The sequence below is a fragment of the Saccostrea cucullata genome, unplaced genomic scaffold (assembly GCF_032062105.1).
Source record: "Saccostrea cucullata isolate Sc308-1 unplaced genomic scaffold, CSIRO_AGI_Scuc_v1 ctg6288, whole genome shotgun sequence".
Lineage (NCBI taxonomy): Eukaryota > Metazoa > Mollusca > Bivalvia > Ostreida > Ostreidae > Saccostrea > Saccostrea cuccullata.
The window spans coordinates 9,813-31,043 of NW_026932754.1; the positions used below are offsets into that span (position 1 = coordinate 9,813).

At 34.9% G+C, this 21,231-nt stretch overlaps 1 protein-coding gene across 1 annotated transcript; it reads right to left on the reverse strand.

Moving 5' to 3' along the window:
* Positions 1–1,649: 1,649 nt before the first annotated feature.
* LOC134236024 (multidrug resistance-associated protein 1-like) lies at positions 1,650–17,876 on the reverse strand (the record flags this gene model as incomplete). The annotated part of the gene is made up of 3 exons (XM_062718203.1): positions 17,676–17,876; positions 4,372–4,515; positions 1,650–1,734 (listed from the first exon to the last, which is right to left on the reverse strand). Coding segments are annotated over exons 1-3 (358 nt in total), but the record flags the coding sequence as incomplete, so codon positions are not given.
* Between the last annotated feature and the right edge of the window lie 3,355 nt (positions 17,877–21,231).

Genomic DNA, 21,231 nt, shown 5'->3' on the forward strand with positions numbered 1-21,231 from the left:
AATCCGTTGATAAATGAGTGAGATATGAGGCCTCAAAGTTGGCGTCTAGGAAGTAGAAGAAAAAAAAAAGAAAAATAATCTTTACCAACAGAATCAGTAGAAGCTCTTCCGTTGGAAACGGAAGACCTTAATAATATCATTTATGTTCATTTGAGAGGAACGAATAAGAACATAAATGGGAGTTTTCAGCCAACTATTCAAAATATGGCACAACTTTTCATTTCCTGTGAATTTGATGTACAGTCAATTCTCAAATTATCGCCATTCGATTCATCACCATTTTCGCACTACCACCATGATTTCCTAAGAACGTTTTTCCTACTAATGAAAATTCTCTTTATAACGCCAAATTCGCATACCTCCATCCCCCACCCTGTTTTCACAACAAACGTTCATTTTTAAGTGTCAATTATCTCGATATACCGCCACAGGTGCATGCGGTCAGTGAAACGCAGCTAATTGGTTGACGCTATCCCTGTTGTAAAGCAGGCAAAGCCAGACAAGGTACATGCAATTAAATAAGAATTAAATAAATAATTTTAATATGAACTGTTTCAATGATTTTGTTCTTGGTTTAATAAACATCATTAAGTCACGGCTTCACCACGAAAGCGGTAGTTGTTAGAGTACGCCGAATACGATATCATTTTGATGATCATTTTGATAAAAAAAATATCCATACCTTATAATAAATCGGTTTATTATAAGGTATGGGTATATTTTTTTTTATTAAAAGAAAAATAAGCAACGTCAGGTGCCTGTGGCTTCAAACAATGCAAAGTTTGCTTAAAAAATAATTATAAGGTATAAATTGTGAACGTTTCATTCAGAATGATGCCATAAACAGTGAATTTATTATAATTATATATTATTATTAATATATCAGACGTGCCGATTTACATGCATACACATGTACTTTTCTTTATTTCATAACTGAACATTCTGTTTTAACAAAATTGTACATAAAAAAAATTACTTGAATTTTCAAATTTAGAAATTCATGTCTTATATACATGAACATATAATTATAAGAATAGAAACACTAAATGGTATTTCTAAGAATGGTAACTCTACTTCTTGTGTCTGGAAAGATGGAAATTCAATTCATCGCCAAATTCATTATACCGCCATGATTTCTTAATTACAAAAAGTGGCGGTTTATTAAGAATTAATTGTAAATTTGATCGCATAAATGAGCCCATGAAATGGGTAAAAAATAAGTGACATGTTGTGTTCAGCTAGGTCATATCACATCTGTCTTTGTAATCAGTCTAGTAAGGCACTTCAGCAAATCTTTTTTCTAAGACGTCAAAACTGAAAAACAAATTATGCTCATAGGGGTCATGATTTTACCAATTTAAATCGTAAACTTCCCCTTGATGCTTCCACATTTGTTTCAGCTTTTCTGGCACAGTGGTTCTTTACAAGAAGATTTTTTTAATGACCCTATCCTCTACTTTGTATGTTCTTGATTATCTCCCCTTGTAAGAGGATTGGCCCTTCATTTAAACAATTTGAGAGGAAATTAAAAATGCCAAAAAAATTACAGAAGAACAGACAATGGACAACAAGTCATCACTGAAAGCTCACTTGCACTTTCAGCTCAGGTAGGTGAAAATACTCAACAGATAATAAATTCAGTTACTTACTGCTCTCTTTGTCTTTCTGTACAGCATCTTTATCAAGTTCACTGTGGTTCAAAAACTTTTGCAATCGATTTAGAGAAACAGATGTCTACAAAATAAAACAAAAGTCCATGTCAAAAAGAGGTAATCAGAGATTACAGAGCTCATCTCTAAGAATGTTTTCTTTATGAATTGCAAATTTAAACAAATAATAACCGTATAAACAGAATTTTTAACGAGGATTTAATTTTGGCATTATTAGCTAGGGTGCCAAGATCGCTAAAATTGAATATTGCTAAAAATTAATTGTACTTAATTTGTAATAGCTTCTTTAGTGAGCTTTTTAAAATTTCTAAAATTATATGTCGCTAAAAATAAAATACCAATTTAGAAGGACAAATTGCTAAATATGCGTCTCGCTAAAATTTCCACTTATAAGATATCTAGAAAGGACATCCTAAGACAACATTTATGCAATTTTATTCTGATTGGGGTTTTAGATATTTGGTAATAGACTTATCCAAACATAAATAACTGACTCATCCAGAAAATGTACTTCAAATCCAGCATTTAAATCAAAAGTGTTCATCCTTTGATAGATCATCCATTGTAGTTTTATTCAGATAGATCTTATGTTCTTCTGAAGGATCAACTTTTAAAAACTTTAACCTGGTCACTTATCCAGTAACCATAGGTCAGATCACACATCAAAAGCAAGCCTAGTAGTGTGCATTCTTAGATGTATCATTCATACAAGTTTGGTCAATATAGGGCATATACGGAAGTGACGTTCCCGGAAGTACAAAACCTAACATACGGGAGACATTTAGATAGGCTGGTTTAGACATAAATTACATATATCCAAAGGCTTTGAAATGTAAAAGTGTTAAGTGTAATAATAATAATAATTAAAACAATTAAGACGAAAACAATGTGGCTTTTCACCTGGGACCCCAATTAAAAGAATCAGACTCTAATTTATTGGGTATACCTAGGACACTAATTAAGGAATGACTCTAATTCTTGGCCAAATTATTGAGTATAATCTGGTTTGGGTCAGTTTACACTTTATAATCCACGAAGCAGATTATAAACAAGAGGCCCATCGACCACATCACTCACCTAAGCAATGTAGCTAGGAAAAAAGCATAAATCAGTTTATTATTGAAAAGTTAAAACCCAAAAGTGGTCCCAACCAATCCTTAAAAGGGAGAGGGTATGATCTGAACAAACTTGAATCTTCACTAAGGATGCATGCATATTTCTTTGACTACCTGTGGCTTTATTGCACTTTACATTTGAACTTACATTGTGGCCCCACCCTACCCCCAGGGGTCATGACTTAAAAAAATTGAATCTACACTATGAATAGGACTAATCATGGCTTTGCTATTCTTGATAAGATTTTTAAAGATTTTTTTCTACATGTTTCTATGTAAAACTTGGATTCCATGTTGTGGCCCCTACTCCCAGGGGTCATGAATTGAACAAACTTAAATGTCCACTACCCGAGGATACTTCCATAAAAATATGATCATTCATACCTATTTTATTCCAGAGAAAAAGATTTTTAAAGAATTTTCCCACATATTTCTATGTAAAACTTTGATCCGCCATTGTGGCCCCGACTTTCCCCCAGGGGTCATGATTTGAACAAACTTTAATGTACACTACCTAAAGATGCTTCCATATAAATATGATCATTCATGCCTTTGCTATTCTTGAGAAAAAGATTTTTAAAGAATTTTCCTATATATTTCTAAATAAAACTTTGATCAGCCATTGTGGCCCGCCCTACCCCCGGGGGAAAAAGATTTGGACAAACCTGAATCTACACTACCTGGGAATGCTTCCATATACCGGGTAAGTTTCATCTTTCCTAGCCCAGTGGTTCTTGAGAAGAAGATTTTAAAAAGATTTTTCCTATATATTCCTATGTAAAACTTTGATCAGCCATTGTGGCCCCGCCCTACCCCCGGGGGTCATGATTTGAACAAATTTGAATGTCCACTACCTGAGGATGCCTCCCTATAAGTTTCAATTTTCCTGGCACAGTGGTTCTTGAGAGAAAGATTTTTAAATCATAGCATCAAATTTTCACTATTTCTGAATCATCTCCCCTTGAATAAGGGCGTGGCCTTTTATTTGAACAAAATTGAATCCCCTTCACCTAAGGATACTTTGTGCCATGTTTGGTTGAAATTGGCCCAGCGGTTCTTGAGAAGAAGTCGAAAATGTGAAAAATTAACGATGACGACGTAGTAACGGAAGTGAGGGGAGGTTATAACCGATACATAGATCTAGCAGCCATGATGTTTGTTTACATGAGGTAAGATCAAGTAACTGTTTGAAGTTATAGGTACATTTATCAAATCTGTTATTTTCCATGGATTCTGAGGACTGGAAATGAGGGAATTGCATGGATAAGATGATTAACCTGGTCATCAAGGGTATGTCCCCATACCAAACCAGATTATACAAAATAATTTGCATTCCTTTTTGAAAATCAACCAATGAGAGGCCAAAATACAAACAAAATTAAATTATTAACATTTGGAATCCTGGATAATATATATATAATGGGTGACTTTTTCAGTAACCAAGGATGCAGATCCTCTCCTCATTCTCGTGAGAGGAGCAAATCATCACCTTTGGCTAGCAAAATTGAAAAGGCAAATTCAAATTATGCCCTGGCATACCCCAAACAATAAGCAGTGATTCCTTTTTTAAAAATTCATCATCTTACCTGTACAATATTCGATATAATCTGTGGAAGCATAGACATTGGAAACCTCAATATATTGAATAAAGATAAGGACACAAATGCTTTCTCAGCATCAAGCTTATTTGAATCCGACAATACAAAGACAGCAAAAGTTACCAAAGAAACCTGTACAAAAACAAAAAAAGGAAAGATAATGCTCATAACACAATTTTTCACACATGATTACTTGAAAAAGGATGTGCCATAATAACAATTTTAATTATATATCAAATTATGTATCTTACAGTGGATTTCTACTTTAAATCCATTTATTACTTTCAAATTAATGACAGTACAAAAACAACAACACACCATTTGTACATTTCTTCTAAAGAACCACTGGGCAAATTTCAAAAACACTTACCACGAAGTTTCCCAAGTTGAATGATATTCAAGTTTGTTCAAATGAAGGGCCAAGCCCTCTTCTAAGGGGAGATAATAATTAGGGATGGCAATCAAATGCAGAATTGCTAATCCGTTAACCACAAAGACATCCCAAACGATTAACATGTTACTTGTATCAAATTATGCATACTGTAAACATATTACATTTGGCCGTGTATTCTTTTTAGCGCTTTTGGTGGAAAGACACTTCTGCTAATTCAAGTACAACACTAAATGTTTTCTACTTATATACATAAGTAAGAACGATAAGAATTGCTCTAAATTACATCTACGCTAACTTGTTCAAAACTCAATTTCCGCCAAATATTGTACACACTGAATATTAAACATTTACAGCATTCTTCATATATTTTTCCACAAAGTAGCTCACTCTTTTCATATACAGAGAAAGTTCCATCATTTTATTTCTCTTGAATCTTGATAAGAAAACAGCATGCATTTATATTTTATTTCAGTTTCAATAGACCAGAAAAATAAAAAGAGGCCCATGGGCCACATTGCTCACCTGAGCATATTGGCTAGAACAAGAGGCCCATGGGCCACATCGCTCACTTGAGAATGTTGGCTAGGTAAAGAGCAGAAATCAGTTTATTATTGAAAAGTTTAAACCCATAAGTGGTCCCAACCAATCCTTAGAGGGGAGAGGTAAGATTTGAAAAGAACTTAAGTCTACACTAACTAAGGATGCTTGCATATTACTTTAAGGACATTGGCAAGTCATGGTTATCCGGAGAAAAAAGGTTTATATCATGAGTTTATTCACTTATAAAACTGTGATTGAGAGTGATCTCCCATGTAGAATTTTCTGTGAAATGAAAACCAACAAAGCGTAATTTACAGAGGTAAACAAAAGCACATGTGCTTCCTTCAACGTGTAGAATCATCTCTACAGCAAGAAAGAAAAATGGTGATTGTTTTGTTGTACATTGTGTTCAGGGACAGACAGTAAACAGTGGTCAACAGACCGTTATTTACCGCATACCCAGGACAATCACAAGATATGACAAATGCCGAAAACCTGTAACTGAATGAGGTCGTGCGAAGGAGACACTATTTACATGTAGTAACTGTAAACAAGTATAAAACAAAGCTATGCCATATTTTTATGAAAATTTGTTTCCAATATGGTAAATTACTTAACATAAACAGTCAAACAGTCTTTACAATTATGAATATGAATTAAATTCTAAGGGAAGTAACTCTAAAATAATGAACAGTGTTGGTAGATCTGTGTCATGTTTCTAAATTTGTGTTTTCAGTCATGATATTTAGATACGATTGGAAATGAGGATACAATAATGTATATAGTATATAAACTTTCTGAAATGACTGGATTTTGGAAAATTTTTATGGTAAAACAAGAAGCCCATGGGCCTTATAGGTCACCTGAGTATCATGCACAACTTTCCATCAATTGAATTTGATTCATGTTTTAAACAGAGACCATGAAATTCACAATTTTGAAAGAGGCACCATTGCTTATCATAATTATACACTCAGCATGCTTATTTTGGTTACTTAATACCCAGAGGTAGATCAGAGTAACAAAGAGAAAATGCATTTCCACTTTTAGTGAATTTCAGGGCCCCTGGGTCAGGGCTTCTTGTGTTAGGGCAGGTCCACAGTTGAGCTCCCCATTCCACAGGAACCACTGACCCTGGGGCCTAATCTTTCAAAATTTTGGAACTTTTTTTAAATTTTATTTCATCATGCTGTTGATTGATACCAAAGTGCAGATTTCAAAGTATTAAATTATTTCAGACTATGTTACCCCCCCCCCCCAAGAACCTCTTCTGTCCCAGGGGTCAGGAAATTAACCATTTTTGGAAGAAGCAGGTTTTTGTCAGAAACATATACTAAGATCATTGGCATTATACCCAACAACAAAGGAAAAGATTTTTCAAAAAATTCAAGCATTTTCACTGTATAAACATTAGAGCCCTGCCCTAACACAAGAAGCCCTAACCATGGGACCCTGAAATTCAAAATCCTCCCTCCTCATAACTACATGTATGTACATAGTTAATTGATTTAAAAATACTCAGGTGCAGAAAAGAAGAGTTTTAAAGAATTTATGCATTTTCATTATATAATCAATAAAGCCCCGTCCTTACGCCAGAACTCCCAACCCAGGGGCCATTAAAGTCACAATTTTGGAAGAGGTAGCCTTATTCAACATAACTATGTACTTGGTTAGTTTATTTAATACTCGGAGCAAAGAAAAAGATTTTCAAAGAAATAATTCATTTTTTACCATATAATCTATATCGCCCGACCCTAGCACTAGAACCCCTGACCCTGGGGCCATGAAATTCACAATTTTGGAAGAGGCAGTCTTATTCAACACAACTATGCACTTGGTAAGTTTATTTAATGCCCATGAACAGAGAAGAAGAATTTCAAAGAATTTTTGCATTTTCACTATATAATCTATATAGCCCCACCCTACCACTAGAACCACTGACCCTGGGGCTATTAAATTCACAATTTGAGAAGAGGCAGTCTTATTCAGCATAACTATGCACTTGGTTAGTTTATTTAATGCCCACAAACAGAAAAGAAGAATTTCAAAAAAATTATGCATTTTCACTATATAATCTATATAGCCCCGCCCTGGCACTAGAACTCCTGACCCTGGGGCCATGAAATTCACAATTTTGGAAAAGATGGTCATTTTCAACTTACCTATGCACTTGGTTAGTTTATTTAATACCCAGGAGCAGAACAGAAGAATTTTAAAGAAGAATGCATTTTTACTATACAACCTGTTTAGCCCCGCCCTATTACTAGAACCCCTGACCCCCAGGGCCATGAATTTCACAATTTTGGTAGAGGACTCAATGCTGATTACAATCTTACCAACAGTTTGACTGTTTGATGTTCCCGGAGTAAAGAAGATTTTTAAGTTTACTCAGGTGACCTAAAAATTAAGTAGGTCCTTTTTATCAACATTTTACATAAGAAATGCATTGAGAATTGTAAAAACATTAATTTGACAAAATCTAATAAGAAAGGGTGGCTTGGTGGGTTAAATGTACCAAAATATAACATGTTTTTTTTTATCATTACAACTGTTCAAGAGTTCTTGAAAAAATCAATACAAAAGCCCGGAACATTGCCAATGTCCTTAACTACCCGTGTCTTTATTGCATTATTCATATTTGAACATACATTGTGACCCCCTCCCCCAATCTAAAATATGACCAATCATGGCTTTGCTGTCATTGAAATATTTTCCTATACTGTGAAATCACTAATGTGATTTTTTTTACAGTATATTCCCAAGTAAAACTTTGATCGGCCATTGTGGCTCCTATCCCTGGGGGGTCATGACTTGAACAATTTTGAATCTACACTACCCGAGGATGCTTTCATATAAATATGACTTATCATGGCTTTACTATTCTTAAGAAGAAGATTTTTAAAGAGTTTTCTGATATAATTTTTTGTAAAACTTTGATCAGCCATTATGGCCCTGCCCTTCCCCCAGGGGTCATGACTTGAACAAACCTAAATCTATAAAACTGTCCAAAAGGGACAAAATACCCCCAGTAGGGTTTTCAGAGGTGCCAAATCATGAATATTTTATGGATCTAAGAGAAGAGAGAAATGTTTAAACATTTTTAGTGCAATGTAATTGCTCATTATATTTTTTAAGAATAAAACAAAGGTGCAGCCTAATAAGAAAAATAAAGACTTAAGATACAGACCAGACACAAATTATGAACTTTTTCTCAGTGACCTTTAACTTGTATAAGTGACCTTGGTTCAAAGTCATGACACAACCTCAGGTCATAAGCAATTTTTGTGTAAAATGGGAACTCACCACGTTTAGCCATAAGACAGATATGGTCCGGACATGAATTATGAATTTTTCCTGTCAGTGTCCTTGAACTTGCACAAATGACCTTGGGTCAAAGTCATGACACACCCTCAGGTCATAAGCAATCTTTGTGTAAATGAAGAACCCTCCAAGTTTATCCTTAAGATATGGACCAGGCACAAACTATGAACTTTTTCCTTTTAGTGTCCTTAAAGTTGCACAAATGACCTTGGGTCAAGGTCATGACACACCCTCAAGACATGAACAATCTTTATAAAACAGGAACTTACCAAGTTTATGCATAAGCAAGATATGGTCCATACGCGAATTATGAATTTTTTCTTTCAGTGACCTTGAACTTATATGACCTTGGGCTCAAGGTCATAACACATCCTCAGGTCAAAATCCATCTTTGTGTGAAGTTGTAGATTCAAGATTTTCTATAATAAAGATATGTACCAAGTATGAATTGTAAAATATTTCTTTCAGTGACCTTGAACTTGCACAGATGACCTTGGGTCAAAGTCATGACACACCCTTAGGTCATGAGCAATCTTTGTGTGAAATAGGAACTTACTAAGTTTATCCATAAGAAAGATATGGACACGACACCGATTATGAAATTTTCTTCCAGTGACCTTGAACTTCCCCAAATGACCTTGGGTCAAGGTCATGACACACCCTTAGGTCATGCGCAATCTATGTGTGAAGTAGTAGACTATAATGTTCCTCAGTAAGAAAGATAAGGGGCCAGACACATTTGCAAAGACAGATGCACAGCTAAGCGTACAGAGAGATGGACGGACAAACTGATACCTAATATATCCCCCCATACTTTGCGGGGGGGGGGGGGGGGGTATAACTACCTAACGATGCTTTAATATAGATGTGACTAATAATTGCTTTGCTATTCTTGAGAAGAAGATTTTTAAAGAATTTTCTAAAGATTCCTATGTTAAGCTTGATCAACTATTGTGGCCAAGCCCTACCCCCAGGGGTCATGATTTGAACAGTTAAGAATCTACACTACTGAGGATGCTTCTAGATAAGTTTCATCTTTTCTGGCACAGTGGTTCTTAAGATGAAGATTTATAAAACATGCCACCAAATTTTCACTATTTCTGAATCATTTCTCCTTGAATAAGGGCATGGCCCTTCATTTGAAGAAACTTGAATCCCTTTTACCCAAGGATGCTTTGCGGCAAGTGTGGTTGAAATTGGCCGAGTGGTTCTGCAGAAGAAGTTGAAAATGTGAAAAGTTTACAGACAGCTTGACAGACGGTAGCTGCAGAACTGTAGCTCTCGGTAAAATATATATTAACATACCGTAGAGCTTGGTTCTGGATTAAATTTTCCAAACTCTTACCTCAATTGCAAAAAAGCTAGATTTTAAAAAAAAATCCTTACTTCTCTATCAAGTACACTCTTGGTTTACATCTGCATGAAGGCGTGTTTGACCGAATTATCTTGGAAACCAAAATAGCAGTGTAAATAGATGAAATTTTCAAAGATCTCAATTTCAGAGCCAGGAGGGCTATTAACAACAATCACACGGAATGTTTTGTTGTGGAATCTGTGAAAAAATATGTTCGGAACACCCAGTTAGTCAAATTTTGAGATGACAGTTTTAAAAATATGGAGCAATAATTCGAGAAACAGTGCACTTTTTTGTGCGCAATAAATATACAGTATTTTCAATGGGTGGCACTGTAGCTCTCCGGTCTGTCAACATATTTTTTTCGGAGAGCTACAGATCTGCAGCTAGACAGACAGATGGATGGAAGGACAAACAGATGGATGGACGGACGCTGGAAAAATGTGATCAGAAAAGCTTTCATCTCAAGTGAGCTTAAAAGGCACAAATTAGTTATGTATTAAAAAGTAGGACTTGAATTTTAAGTACCTGAGAATAGTTCCATATCAATAACAATGGCTTGAATGTTCTTAAAATATTTTTCCTATATATTCCTGTGTAAAAAATTCATCCCCATTGTGGCTCCTCCCTACCTCTGGAATCATAATTTAAACAAATATGAATCTACACAACCTAATGATGCTTCCTTATCAATATAACTAAATATGGCATTTTTGTTCTATAGAAGAAGATTTTTCCTATAGATTCCTATAAAAAAAAAATTTCGCTCATTGTGGCCCCGTCTCAACCAACCCCTCCCCTCAATGATTTGAACAAACTTGATTCTAAACTACCTGAGGATGAATATGACCAATCATGGCTTTGCTATTCTCCAAAATAGAATTCTTAAAGATTTGTCCTATATATTCCATTGTGGCCCCGCCCTATCCAAGGGGGTCATAATTTGAACAAACTTGATTCTACAATACCTGAGGATGCTTTCATATAAGTTTGATCTTTCCTGGCACAGAGGTTCTTAAAAAGAAGACTTTAAAAGTTTTTCCTTATATAATCCTATGTAAACTTGGAATTTCCGCTGTGGCCCTGCCTTATATCTGGGGGGTCTTGATTTGAACAAACCTGATTTTACACTACCTGATGCTTTTTCCATATAAGTTTTATCTTTCCTTGCCCAGTGGTTCTTGGGAAGAAGATTTTTAAAGTTTTTTCCTATAAATTTCTATGTAAAACTTGGATTTTCCATTGTGGCCCCACCCATCCCTGGGGGTCATGTTCATGATTTGTACAAACTTGATTCTACACTACTTGAGGATGCTTTCACATAAGTTTTATCTTTCCTGGCCCAGTGGTTCTTGAAAAGAAGATTTTTAAAGTGTTTTCCTATATATTTCTATGTTTCTAGGTTTGTCACTGCACTAATACATGAAAATACAATCATTTTGACACTTAACATCCACAGGTCAAGAAGATAACATTCCGCAAAGATCTTTAAAAAATTAACGGCTGTGTGGAGAAAATTACTGGACTTTTGAAATATTTACAGGTTTTGCCAATGGGACCTGTGGATTTCAGAAATTCTGCTGTTCATCTATTGATCCCATATGCTAGAACTGGTTGAAATTGGTCCATTGTTTCCAGAAAAGAAGCTAAAAAGTTTAAACGTTAATGCATGATGCACAACACACAACGATAGATAAGAACAGATGCACAATACCTAAGTGAGTAAAGTTACCTATAACAGTTAACAATACTTGAAGGTCACTTGAACAACTTAGGTGACCTAATAAAATATCTAAGATTGGAAAAATGATGGCACATCACTTTCACAAGAATGTAATTTTTTATTATTATTATAGTCTCTTTAATTAGAAATTATACCAAAAAACCAGAAATCTCTGTCAAGACTGTAGCTTTACTGGTTTATACTTATAAAAAAAAGCACTGGAGTTCACATACCTATCAATTATACCAAAATTTTCATTAAATAAAAAAATAGGTAATACGTATAATAATAACACAAGGAGTGCAACGCATTTCAGGTCACCTGGGAACCCCTCGCTTAATATCAAGGCTGTCGCACAATTAATCTTCAATCGAAAATTATAAAACACAAACCAATCTTATGGAAGGGACCATTCTTTATGGCTCTTAATGCATATGATTTCAAACGCATGTTTTACAGCAGCAGCAGTGACATTTCTCCACAACTTCGCTCAAATATCCGTTGTTCACAACACCATGACGTGATGTCACGGGCGCGTCCATTTACCCAAAAAGGAACAAAACTGCCTGAAATGCAAATCTAGATGATTGAGGTCATATGCGAAAAGAAACCAGAGACAAGTTAGTAGACATTCACGAAAATTTAAAACGAGGAGGTACAAGTACTTGTACTCATATCTAAACGTAATATCGTTATCTCTAGTAAATTGTGTATGATTGGTTTTTCTTTGTTCCTTTTGGGTAAATGGACCGCCCGTGACGTCACGTCATGACGTCGCGGACAACGGTTGCACTCCTTGTGTTATTATTATAGGTATTATGTATCTTTTTATTTACCGAAAATTTAGGCAAAATTGATAGGTACACGAACTCCTGTGAAAAAAGGAAGACAAGAGTAGCAGTTGAGTCTTGAAACTTTAAAACAGCAATAAATAAAATAATGATCCTTTATTAAATCTTTTTTTGTGGCAATATTGCAATAAGACTACAATTGTATGAGTAGCATTTAATGAAATATTATAGAATTATCATTTCAAGTTACCATCATGGCAGAATCATTCATGAAAATAAATTTTAAAACAAGAGGCCCATAGGCCACATCGCTCACCTGAATAGCTTTGACCATGCCGTTTTTTAACCAGATTTCTCCCTGGTAATACCTTTTGTGACCCAACCCTACCCCATGGGTCATAATATGGAAAATTTAAAATCACAACCCCCTTTTGCATAAGTTTCAGCATTTCTGGCCCAGTAGTTCCTGAGAAGATTTTTAAAGATTTTTCTTAGCTATTTCAATGTAAAACTTGGGTACTCTATTGTGGCCCCATCCTACCTCCAGGGGGGTCATGATTTGAAAAATTTAGAATCTACACTACCCCAGGATGCTTCCACATAGGTTTCAGCTTTTCTGGCCCAGTGGTAAATTCTTGAGGAGAAAATTTTTAAAAAGTTTAATACAGTCAATGATAACTATTTTAACAGCATATAGGCATCATAAGATTAATTATAAATCAATTATCACCTTGCAGTATTAGTGTCACTTGAATAAACAAGTCAATTCATGAGAGCCGCATCTTCTGCCTGGGGCCATTAAATGTCCAGGTAAAGTTGCTTTATGTAACTTTGTATAAACATAGCCACTTCGAGGTATCGAGGGCAAATTTCAATAGAATATGCAAAGCGGGACTGCATTTTGACTTTGAGGGATCAAGGGTTTCGAGAGATCAAGAGTTCGAGAAATCAAGAGTAAATTTGCTTAGACATCTATATCGGCGGGACAATCGGGAAATGTTGAGATATCCAAGGTGTCGAGATATCAGAGTTGAGACTCAACGTCCTTATTATTTAAGTACAGCATCGTAAAACATGTACGTGTAACTACGTACATGTCTTCAATAGACCATAGCTTGTTTGTTTCAGCTATCCCTCTATATTTATTAGAAAATCTGAAGAATTATTCACAATTGAAATTTAATAAAATGCTTCCCTTTTTTATGGAAATCTTCTAATTTTACTAATAAAAGTTTTCCATCCAGCATTCCGCAAATCCGCGTGATTTGCTTTGTCAGAACAGGATATGAAATGCGCTCTATAAACTCTGAATCGAAATGGTATAAAGTCGACTTCCGTGATACGGAAAAAAAATGACGCATATTTTTAAAAGTTATTTCACTTCATTTCTTTTTTATTTAATCATCAATCGTAATTATTTTTCATTTCATTTTCAAATCAAAATTTAAAAGGATATGCATATTAAAACAAGCTCAGTGATGTAACGCATGCATGGATATCACGGATGATAGTCGTGCGCATGCCACAGATTGGATTGTTTCCAGTTGAATGCATTTTTACCACAATTTCTAAGTTAAATTGAATTTAATGTGCATATTATTCATTATAATTCAGCTACTTTTTTTTTTCACAAAATGTTAAAGTTATGTTAGATTTCGACATAAAAAACGGTTGTACATTCACACAGAATCGAGCAGATCTATCAATGATATTACCCAAGCTGAACAGGTTAACCAGCTAATATTAAACAATTAACGTCTAAGAGACACTGAGGGTGCTTGGGATTCCTCCACAAACACATTATTACAAAAGCAGTAGTCAAAACATGGCTGTGAAAGGTGTGAATTTCTAATGACGTCGAGATACACGGAGTCGTCCGCGCGTGACAAACAACCAGCTGACAAACAATTAGGCTAAGTAGAGCAGAAAATTGCCCCGATGTCGACATATACCAGGTAAATTTTACTCTTGGGACTGTGAATATACGTTGAGAAAAGCGGGCAAGTCGACACTACCGAGGTCGACATATCAGAGTTTTTGCAAATCATTTACATAGTAAATAATGCCCTATCAAATGCGAGTATTATTCAATTATTAAACGACGTCGCAAATCGTTCCAATACTTTTGTCCACATTCTGTACACTATCAGGATTCAAGTTTCAGCTTTTCTGGCCCAGCGGTTCTTGAGAAGATTCTTCAAGTTTTTTCCCTATATATTTCTATGTAAAACTTTGATTCCCTATTGTGACCCTGCCCAACCCCAAGAGGTGATGATCTGAACAATTTAGAATCTTCACTACCCCAGGATGCTTCCACATAAGTTTCAGCTTTTCTGGCCCAGTGGTTCTTGAGAAGAAGATTTATTAATGACCCCACCCTATTTTTGTCTTTTCTTGATTTTTCCTATACATTTCCACATTGTTTGTAAAACCTGATTCCCTATTGTGGCCGCCCTAAACCCCCAGGGGTAATGATTTGAACAATTTAGAATCTACACTACACAAGGATGCTTTCACATAAGTTTAAGCTTTTCTGGCCCAGCTGTTCTTGAAAAGAAGATTTTTTAATGACCCCACCCTATTTTTGTCTCTTCTTGATTGTCTCCCCTTGTAAGGGCCCTTCATTTAAACAGTTTGAACTCCCCTCCACCCAAGGATGCTTTGCATTAAGTTTGGTTAAAATTGGCCTAGTGGTTCTTGAGAAGAAGTCTAAAATGTGAAAAGTTTACAGACGGACGGACAGAAGGACAGCTAGACAGAATGACGGATGGACGGCAGACAAAATGTGATAAGAAAAGCTCACCTAAAGACAATAATGTATTTTAGTGTAGTCTACCTGCAGGCCACATTATATTATAATCAAAGTACAAGAGGCCCATGGGCCACATCGCTCACCTGAGTACTGTAGCTTAGAAAAAGTAGAAATTGGTTTATTATTGAAAAGTTAAAATCCAAAAGTAATCCCATGATCAATCATGGATTTCCTATTCTTCAAAGAATTTTCCAATATATTTCTATGTAAAACTTTGATCGGCCATTTTGGCCCCGCCCTACCCCCTGGGGTCATGATTTGAACAAATTTGAATCTACATTACCTGAAGATGCTTCCATATAAATATGATGAATAATGGCTTTGTCATTCTTGAGAAGAAGATTTTTAAAGAATTTTCCCATTAATTTCTATGTAAAACTTTGGTCGGCCATTTTGGCCCTGCCCCACCCCTGGGGATCATGATTTGAACAAACTTGAATCTTCACTTCCTGAGGATACTTCCATATAAATTTGATGAATTATGGCTTTGTCATTCTTGAGAAGAAGATTTTTAAAGAATTTTCCTATATATTTCTATGTAAAACTTTGGTCGGCCATTTTGGCCCCTCCCTACCCCCGGGGGTCATGATTTCAACAAAATTGAATCTTCACTACCTGAGGATGCTTCCATATAAATTTGATGAATTATGGCTCTGTCATTCTTGAGAAGAAGATTTTTAAAGAATTTTCCTATATATTTTTATGTAAAACTTTGGTCGGCCATTTTGGCTCCGCCCTACCCCCGGGGGTCATGATTTGAACAAACTTGAATCTTCACTACCTAAGGATGCTTCCATATAAATTAGATGAATTATGGCTCTGTCATTCTTGAGAAGAAAATTTTTAAAGAATTTTCCTATATATTTCTATGTAAAACTTTGGTTGGCCATTTTGGCCCCTCCCTACCCCCGGGGGTCATGATTTGAACAAACTTGAATCTTCACTACCTGAGGATGCTTCCATATAAATTTGATGAATTACGGCTCTGTCATTCTTGAGGAGAAGATTTTTAAAGAATTTTCCTAAAACTTTGGTCGGCCATTTTGGCCCCGCCCTACCCCTGGGGGTCATGATTTGAACAAACTTCAATCTACACTACCTGAGGATGTTACCCCATAAGTTTCATCTTTCCTGGCACAGTGGTTCTTGAGAAGAAGATTTTTAAAGAATTTTCCTATATATTTCTATGTAAAACTTTGTTCGGCCATTTTGGCCCCGCCCTACCCCGCCCTACCCCCAGGGGTCATGATTTGAACAAACTTGAATCTACACTACCTGAGGATGTTACCCCATAAGTTTCATCTTTCCTGGCACAGTGGTTCTTGAGAAGAAGATTTTTAAAACATGCCACCAAATTTTCATTAATTCCCAATTATCTCCCCTTGAATGAGGGCGTGGCCCTTCATTTGAACAAACTTGAATCCCCTTCACCCAAGGATGCTTTGTGGCAAGTTTGGTTGAAATTGGCCCAGTGGTTCTTGAGAAGAAGTCGAAAATGTGAAAAGTTTACAGACAGACAGACGGACAGACGGACAGACAGACGGACAGACGGACGCCGGACAAAATGTGATCAGAAAAGCTCACTTGAGCCTTCAGCTCAGGTGAGCTAAAAACTGTATTTAGAATAACATTTTGAAAGTATTTCAGAGAAATTTTTATTTTTAGTAACCATGGCAACACTATTCATCAAAATCAAAAACATGATAGAATTATGTGTCTTAGTGTAGTCTATTTGTGTGTTAAGTTATATTGGGAGGAGTAGCATTTTGAAAGCATATTTCACAGAAATTTTTATTTCTAGTTTCCACGGCAACATCGTTCATCAAAATCAAAAACCAATAAACAGAATTATGTATCTCAGTGTTACTAATCTACTTGTGTGCCAAGTTATATTGAAATCAGACTAAACCTGTAGGAGTAGTGGCATTTTGAAAGCATTTCTCAGAAATTTATATTTTTAGTTACCACTGCAACATCGTTCATGGAAATAAAAAAAGTTATTTTGTAATAATTTTGTATCTTAGTGTAGTCTACTTGTGTGCCAAGTTATTTTGAAATCAGACCAAAACTGTAAGTGGAGTAGCAATTTGAAAGTATTTCACAGAAATTTCTATTTTTAGTAACTTTGACAACACTGTTCATAGAAATCAAAAACCAATGCACAGAATTATATGTCTTAGTATAGTCTACTTGTGTGCCAAGTTACACTGAAATCAGACCAAAACTGTAAGTAGCATTTTGAAAATTGTTTTCAGACAGATGGACTGACAGACAGACAGCTAGACAGACACATTACTATCTCATAAGCTCTTCTGGTCTCTGACCAGTAGAGCTAAAAATCATCACTTTTAACAAACCAAAAATGGTGCTGTTGTCCAAGTGAAGGAAACACAAGCATTCAAAAATGCCATGGTTTTAAGAACTTTCAACTCTTTTCTCCTCAATCCTAAGATTTTTTCTTCAAAAGATGACTCCCAGGCATACATTTTTAAAACCTAGTGAGCAATAAAAATAGTACAATATAAAAAAAGTACAATATATCAGGCTTATGTTTTCTGAGTTTACTGTATAGGGGAAAAATAACTCGCGGTGTTAATATTCGCTATATTCACGGTGTTCACAAATCCGTGAATTCAAGAAACAGTGAATAAATTTTCAATTAATCTCCATGTTTTATTTGGGAGAAGAGACTACGATAGATTTATATAGGTGTACGTGCAGCCCATGGTCATTTCAGTAATTGCAAGTAGTACTGTCATTCAATTAATTTTAGTTATCACGATTTACTTTAACTCAAATCGGCAGATAATAATTTGTGTTTGTTCAAAAGCTCTTTTAATAGCCAATGCTTCATGTTTCATCAATCAAAATACGTGGGCCATGGGTTTTGATTACCCGTGCCTTACTCATGTTACCACGTGTATTTATTACCTGCATCCTCATACATATTAGTTCATGTAGTTTTTATCGACATTTTGGTTTTAAAAAATCATTCAAATAAATATCAAACTTACTGACGAAGGAAGCGTGGAACGATATTATTTCGCAGAACTACATAAAAAGTTTTATTTCCGTCCAGTCGTTTTTCGCCGCGTTGTATTGAAAATCTCGGGTGCGTATGCACTCATCGTAATAGCATATAGGAAAGTCATTTAACGTTTAGGGACTATTAATAACTGCATTTGTGTTAGTTAATCATTTATAAAATCTAACAATTTTATAATAACCTACCCTGTTGTACGTGAAATAACGCGGACATAACGCGGATTAATGTCATTTACATGTAGCTATGGTATGGATTAAATGGAGACAAGGGAAGTAACTTTTATTACATGTACATACAAAATTCCGCGAATTCAAGAAACCGCGATCGTGTCAGATGAGAGAAAAACGTGAAAATTACAACCCGTGAAATTAAACCCCTATACAGTATATGGCATTTAGTGATGTACAAGTCTAATATTTTCTCAGAATATATGACAGTTGGCGATATGCAATTTACCAGTCTCAAGTTTTCAGAGTATTTATGATATTTGGTAATCTGCTAGTCTTATGTTTTCTAAGTATATACCATATAACATTTAGTAATGTACCAGTCAGTGGTGTAGCTTCCATTAGGCACTTAAGGCATATGCCTACACTTAATTTAAAAAAAAAAATTTAACATATTTATGATTAATAAAGAAAGGAAATACATGTAAATGGCTACATATCATATTCGCTGATATGAATATTAACTAGAAATATGTTCATAGGACATGAAGTATTTTAGTAATACAACATGAAAATTTGTATTAGTGTATGAAATTAGAATATCTTGACTAGCGATGCAGTTGAATTGCTTACATCAGTATGTATCAGCATATAAAGTTTGACACTAATTTCAATAAAGTGAGGTCAAGGTCAAAGGAAATACCAAGGTCAAAAAATGTTGATGCAGTTGTAAAACTCTCATCATTATGTTCCCCAAACGAAGTTGGGGAACATATTGTTTTTACTCTGTTTCTTATTAAGGTCTTCCGTCTTCACGGAAGACCTTATAGTGATTCTACTGTTTTTTATTATTAAGGTCTTCCATTTCAGTCGGAAGACCTGATAGTGATTCTACTGTTTTTCTTCTCCTTCTTCTTATATTTTTTCCCAAATCTTGTCGGCAAGATTTCTCAGAGATGGCTGGACAGATTTTCATGAAATTTTCAGGGATGATAGAGAACCTAAATACGCCTAAGCGTTTTTTTTTTCCATTTTTTTAAAATTCACTACCGGTCGTCAGATATGTCAGATTTCCGCTTTTTTCAAAATAATTTTGTCTAAGTCATATCTCAGAAATTTCAACTTTTCTTTTTTGCAACTTTTTTTGCAACACATTATAGCATTTTATTTAAAGTTTCGAAATATATCAATCCCACCGGAAACAAAAATGGCAACTTCTGGTTATAAGAGAAAAACTAGATCATTTGAGTATTTTTCTTTCCCATAAATATTTTTTATAGTTGAAGTATTTGGATTAATTTTTGGATATTTTATTCAGACAGCAAATGTCTACAGTAACGTCAAAAATCTTTTTAAAATTCACTTCCGGTCACGTGATTTCCTGTCCTCAAAATGAGAATTTATCATAGCCAGATCTCGTAAACGGTAAGAGATTAAGACACCAAACTTCTAGGAGTGGTAGACCTTGATAATTATGCAAAACTATCGGGAATAAGATTGTCAGCCGTCACTTCCGGTCGTCACAGGAAGTGATCAAAAAAATCGAAAATTTCAACTTTTCTTTCATGAAACTCTTTTTGCATTGCATTATAGCATCTTATTTGTAGTTTCAAAATATATCAGTCTCACTGGAAACAAACACAACAACTACCGGTTATAAGAGGAAAACTACATAATTTGAGTATTTTTCTTTCCCATAAATACTTTTTATAGATAAAGTATTTGTAATGATTTTTGGATATGTTATTCAGAGTGCATATGTCTACAGTGAAGTCAAATATCTTTTTAAAATTCACTCTGTCGCGTGATTTCCTGTCGTCAAAATTAGAAATATTCATAGCTAGATCTCGTAAACGGTAAGAGATTAAGACACCAAACTTATAGGGAACCTGGTAGATCTTGATGAGCAGACAAATTCATTTGGGTTAAGATTGTCCGCCGTCACTTCCGGTTGTCACAGGAAGTGATTGAATAAATAAAAAAATTCAACTTTTCTTTATGGAATCTTTCGTAGTAATAAATTATAGCATTTTATTTGTAGTTTCGAAATATTCCGATCCCACTGGAAACAAAAACAACAACTTCCGGTTACAAACTGCATAAATTGAGTAGCATACTATCCCATAAATATCTTTTATAAAAAGAGTATTTGAAATTTTAGGACATGTTATTCAGACTGCAGATGTCTAGAGTAACCACAAATATCTTTCTTAAAATTTACTTCCAGTCGCGTGATTTCTTGTCCTCAAAATGAGAAGTTAATATTAGGAGATCTCTTAAACTGTAATAGATAAGGACACTTAATTTATATGAATAATAAACCATGAAGATTGGACAACAGATCTAGTGTATAATGCGTCCGCCGTCACTTCCGGTCATCACAGGAAGTGATAAAAAAAATTGAAAATGATTTTTATAAATGTTATTATGACTATAATTGTTTAAAGAAACGTCGAGAATCTTTGTAAGTTATACTTATATTCATAAGTTATATATGAGCTTTCCTGTAATCATTGTAAATATTATATATTTTTTAACATAGATAAAAGCTAATTCATACAGATAAATAGAGAGAACGGAAGACCGTTTTTGTTGCTGTAGCAACAAGAGTTTCTAGTTATTATTAAGGTCTTCCGTTTCCAACGGAAGACCTTCTTCTGATTCTGTTGGTAAAGATTATTATTCTTTTTTTTTCTTCTA